The sequence below is a fragment of the Mandrillus leucophaeus genome, unplaced genomic scaffold, assembly GCF_000951045.1.
Source record: "Mandrillus leucophaeus isolate KB7577 unplaced genomic scaffold, Mleu.le_1.0 Scaffold314, whole genome shotgun sequence".
NCBI classification, from domain to species: domain Eukaryota; kingdom Metazoa; phylum Chordata; class Mammalia; order Primates; family Cercopithecidae; genus Mandrillus; species Mandrillus leucophaeus.
Window position 1 is genome coordinate 2,006,577 of NW_012103299.1, and position 5,602 is coordinate 2,012,178.

At 51.7% G+C, this 5,602-nt stretch overlaps 1 protein-coding gene across 1 annotated transcript in view; it reads left to right on the top strand.

Moving 5' to 3' along the window:
- Positions 1-5,602, top strand: part of STK10 (serine/threonine kinase 10) — a 167,303-nt gene that overhangs the window by 80,478 nt on the left and 81,223 nt on the right. The window contains exon 4 of the mRNA XM_011987725.1: positions 3,031-3,180. Within this exon, the coding sequence (XP_011843115.1) occupies positions 3,031-3,180 (150 nt within the window). The remainder of the gene's footprint in view (positions 1-3,030; positions 3,181-5,602) is intronic.

Consider the following 5,602-nt stretch of genomic DNA (forward strand, 5'->3'; position numbering starts at 1 on the left):
GGAGGGAAGGAAGGAGGGAGGGAAGGAGGGAAGGAAGGAAGGAGGAAGGGAGGAAGGGAGGAAGGGAGGAAGGGAGGAAACCCAACAACAACCAAACCGAATTAAAGAGTGTATCGTACCCACCTCACTGGGTTACTATGAGGATTAAATGACAATATGCACCGTGTCCTTATCCTCATGCCTGGCACATTATAAGGGCCCAAAAAATGATGGTGATTAGATCATAATTATCTTCATCATCACCATCAGTATTTTTATCATTCCTATTTCATTTATATCAGTAAATTAGACATAAGCAAGACACATTTTTGCCATTAAAAAAATTGCGGCAGATATTCCAGTCCTGGACTCATCTTAGAACCAACATAGCAATAATCCCCTTTTATTACCTATTTTCCACACTGAGAACTGGACATGGCTGATGGCTGGAGCCCTGCCCATGTCGATTAGAATCATCCCATTTCACAGACCAGGAAGTGAAGGGCCAGAGAGCTTGGGTGACTTGCCAGTAACCACACAGCTAGTGAGAGGCATCACCTGGGTACAGCCTCAGTCTGTGTGGTCCTGAAGCCCATGCAGGCTCTGATCCTGGCCCCTGGCTGGAGACACAGAGGTTCAGGATGAGGCCACAGGGACAGGGGGCAGGCAGCTTACAGACTCCAGAGAGAAGGGTCCCTGGTCCAGGAGCCCTGGTCTGGGACCTGGCTTCCCAGAGCAGGGCAGTTGGTACTTGCATTCCTGGCTGGCATGTCTATTATACCACTCCTGAGGGCCTGGCTGGGAGAGCTGAGCCTTGTGGATTCCTGGCCAGGCACCACTGGGCAAGCCGGACACAGCAGTGCTGTTGTAGGCAGAGGGAGGACTCAGAGCAGTGCCCTTGGGTGACCAGGCTTAGAAGCCGACCGCCTGGGAACCTGGCAGGCCAAGGGAGGTGGTTCCCCTGCTCACAGCGGTCTTGAGTAGTAACAGTGACTCAATCAGGACAGTCCCGTGGGATGCGGAGCACAAGGCTGTCACCCTGGAATCTTCTCACTCCACCTCCGCAGTCATCCATTGAGCAACTGTCTTTCTCTGTGCCTTGGCTGCTATCTGGACCACTGTGATGACCTCCAGCTGAGCCCCTGCCCCTGCTGCCCAGCAAGCTCTTTGCTGTGCTAGAGGGAATTAGTCGTTTATTTATTTTATTTTATTTATAACATAATAAATGTTACAAGCATAGCTGGATCTCGCTATGTTGCCCAGGCAGGCCTTGAACTCCTGGCCTCAAGTGATTCTCCCACCTTTGCCTCCTCAGTAGCTGGCCCTACCGCATTGAGTCCCTGCTTTCAGCCATGGGAATTTTTTTAAATGCCAAGACCAGACTGTGTCTGCCCCACTCAGAACCTCTCATGAACTGCCCACTGCATTTCAAATAAAATGCACCCTCCACAGCGTGGCCCAGAGGTCCTGCAGAGTCAAGGTCTGCTGACCTCTGACCTCGAGTCACTTTCCCTTCATCTGTCCCCTCCCACCACACAAGTCTGTTCCCCTTTCCAGGAATATTCTTCCTGCTTCCCACCTTCCTGCTCCCTGCCTGCTCAGACCTACTCAACCTACGAACCTCAGGGAAGAAGGACCGTGGCATTGGGCTGTCTGCCGCGTGTGCACGTGGACACTCGAGTCTCCCTGCTGATTAGCACATAAGAGAGTCTTGGCTACCAGCCCTCTGGCCTCTCTGGCCCTTCCCTTTCCGCATCCCCTGGTGCCACCACCAACAGCCAGTGGAAAGTTTAATAGGCAAAAAAGAGACCGAGTCTCGCTCTGTCACCCAGGCTGGAGTGCAGTGGTGTGATCGTGGCTCACTGCAACCTCCGCCTCCTGGGTTCAAGCAATTCTCCTGCCTCAAGCTCCTGAGTAGCTGGGATTACAGGCGCCCACCACCACGCCCAGCTAATTTTTGTATTTTTAGTAGAGACAGGGTTTCATCATGTTGGCCAGAATGGTCTTGAACTCCTGACCTCATGATCTACCCGCCTCTGCCTCCCAAAGTGCTGGTATTACAGGCATGAGCCACTGCGCCCGGCCCCAGTGGACATTTTGTAAACACCAGCTCATGTCAGCTGTTGCCTCTGCTGGCTCCTTGACCTAGAGTGCCCTCGCCCCACCTATTCTGTTCCTTTAAGACACAACCCAAATGTCATTTCTCCTGGGCAGCCTCCCAGTTCCCTCAGCTATAGGGGGTTCCTGCGCATTCTGACCTCCCACATGCCTGCACCTCACTCTGTTCCAAGTGTCGCTCACCGTTTCCATGTCCCCTCTGCCTTCCTGCTCCAAGCACAGAGCCAGACACATAGTAAGTGCCCTCCCAGTGTCTGCAGACACAACAGATCTCTGTGTCTCAGTTGGACTTATGTTTACAAACCTGAATTCTAAAGCCAGACCCTGGTTTGAATCTCAGATCTGTGACTTCCCACCTGCATGACCTTGAGCAAGGGGCTTAACCTTTCCAAGCCTCAATTTCTTCTTCTGTAAAATGGGGACAATAATTGTGCCTGCTTCATAGGACTGTTATGAAGACAAAATGGGTCAGTGCGCATGACCTGCTTAGAAATGAATCCAGTACACGGTGAGCACTCCTTAATATTGGTGGCTTTTTTTTTTTTTTTTTGAGATGGAGTCTCACTGTGTCACACAGGCTGGAGTGCAGTGGTGTGATCTCAGCTCACTGCAACCTCTGCTGCCCAGGTTTAAGCAATTTTCCTGCCTCAGCCTCGTGAGTAGCTGGGATTACAGGCGCCTGCCACCACACCTGGCTAATTTGTATTTTTAGTAGAGACAGGATTTCAACATCTTGGCCAGGCTGGCCTTGAACTCCTGACCTCGTAATCCACCTGCCTCGGCCTCCCAAAGTGCTGGGATTACAGGCGGCAGGAGCCACCACGCCTGGCCTAATATTGGTGGCTTTTATATTTCTCCCTGGCGTGGGCCTGACATTTCAGCTGCCTGTGGCAAGTGCTTCCTGAATTGACAGCCGTTCTCCACCATTTCCAGAGCTGGACAGAGGCCTCACAGAGCCCCAGATACAGGTTGTTTGCCGCCAGATGCTAGAAGCCCTCAACTTCCTGCACAGCAAGAGGATCATCCACCGAGATCTGAAAGCTGGCAACGTGCTGATGACCCTTGAGGGAGACATCAGGCTGGGTAAGGGACTCAGGGTGGGAAAGGTGGGGTGTCGGCCTGGCCTCTGCAGGCCAGTGGGAGTGTGGACGTCGTGGGGGTGTGAGGTCCTCACACCTATGCCCTCTTGGCATGTCAGCAGTTCTCCCCTTCCTACTCTTCATTCTTTTTTAAACATTGTTTTATTTTATTTTATTTTTTTTGAGACAGTCTTGCTCTGTCACCCAGGCTGGTGTGCAGTGGTGCATTCTTGGCTCACTGCAACCTCCACCTCCCAGGTTCAAGTGATTCTTGTGTTTCAGCTTCCCAAGTAGCTGGGATCACAGGCGCCTGCCGCCATGCCTGGCTACTTTTTATACTTTTAGTAGAGATGAGGTTTCACCTTGTTGGCCAAGCTGGTCTCGAACCCCTGATCTCAAGTGATCTGCCCGCCTTGGCCTCCCAAAATGCTGAGATTACAGGTGTGCACCACTGTGCCTGGCCAGCTTCTTTCTAATCAAGAGAATTCGAGTGAGAGTGATGGCTGGAGGGATGACCCAGCTCCATCCCCAGATGGAAAACAGTAGGACATTAAGCACATATATCAAAACCTTCTTTTTCTTTTTTGGACAGAGTCTCACTCTGTTGCCCAGGCTGGAGTGCAGTGGCAAAATCTCGGCTCACTGCAGCCTCCACCTCCTGGGTTCAAGTGATTCTCCTGCCTCAGCCTCCTGAGTAGCTGAGACTACAGGCGCCCGCCACCATGCCTGGCTAATTTTTGTATTTTTAGTAGAGACCGGGTTTCACCATGTTGGCCAGGCTGGTCTCGAGCTCCTGACCACAAGTGAACCACCCACCTCAGCCTCCCAAGGTGCTGGGATTACAGGTGTGAACCACCACTCCCGGCTCAAAACCTTCTTCTTTAAATGTCTCTTTGTATTTTTAATGTTTTTATTTTTTTAACCAAAGTGACACATACGTGTGTCATCTCCTCATGTGTCTCCTTTTGCCATGCACCTGCAGAGACAAGCGCTTTGAGCTCTTCTCCTGTGTACTTCTGCATCACCAAGTTATATGGCTGCAATGCATTTTTGAAAGTAATGATTTTTGGCTGGGCGCAATCACTCACACCTGTAATCCCAGCACTTTGGGAGGCCAAGGTGGGCGGATCACCTGAGGTCAGGAGTTTGAGACCAGCCTAGCCAACATCTCGAAACCCCAATCTCTACTAAAAATACAAAAATTAGCCGGGCTTGGTGGCACACGCCTGTAGTCCCAGCTACTCGGGAGGCTGAGGCAGGAGAATCGCTTGAACCCAGGAGGTGGAAGTTGCTGTGAGCTGAGATTGCGCCACTGCACTCCAGTCTGGGCAACAGAGTAAGACTGTTTCACGAGAAAAAAAAAAAACAAAAAAACACCCAGTTGGTACTCAATAAACACTCACTTCCAGCATTACCATCACTTTAGCCTATGGTTAGTTACTTCAGCATCCCCAACTCCCAACGCCCCCCCGCCCTGCCCAATGTGCCGAAGACCCTGGCAGGTGGACCAGTCAGGAAGCCAAATGCCCATCTGTCACTCCTGCCTTCACCCAGCCTAGCATTGCTATTTCCTGCTACCATCGGGCTGGGGGCCTGGTTCTTTCACTAGAGCTACCATGCACTGAGCCAGCATCTGGTATGTGTTAACTCATTCCATTCTCAAAGGCCACTGATAACATCGTGCAGGACGGATTTGGGACCTAGCAAGACTGACTTATCCAGGGTCACTCTGCTGATAAGAGGAACAGCTGGGGTTCAAACCAAGGCAGCTGGCTCCAGAGCCTACGTGCTTAACCACTACCCTCTTGTCGCCTCTCTTAGTGGCAAATGATAAAAACCCACTTCCTAAGAGTTAAGGCAGACAGGAAAATGTGTACATCATGGAGCCAAATTGGAGAAGAAATACAGCTGGGTGGGCTTTAAAGTTGGTTGGAACCTGGAACATAAACGCTGCCAGGACTGTCTCCCTGGCCCTTGGCTTTCTGTGCATGTAGGTTAGGCTCCCAGACCAACCCTCTCCACCAAGCTCAGGATACCATCTAGTTTCACCTTTCCCAGCATCACCACCTGCTGCATGAGCCTGAACTCACCACTGGAGGCTTTGGCATCAATAATCCCAGGGGAGGGCTCTGATTGGCCCCACCTTGGCCCAGATAGTAATCTTTGGACCAAGCAGTGAGGCCCAGGAAGGAGGGTGTCTCCCATAAGCCCGGCTTGTCTTCAGTCTCTGGCATGGAGGGTGGGGTCACGTGACAACACGGAAGTAGCCCTTGCCCCCACAGTGAGGCAGTGTGTTGGGTGGGGAGATGGTTTTTCAGAGGAAGAGGGGTTCGGACTGGCCACGAAAACAAATTGCTGTCCACCTACTCTGCCCAGCCTATGACAATCACACAGGCCCAGCAGAGGGAAAGTAAGTGAGGCAGAAG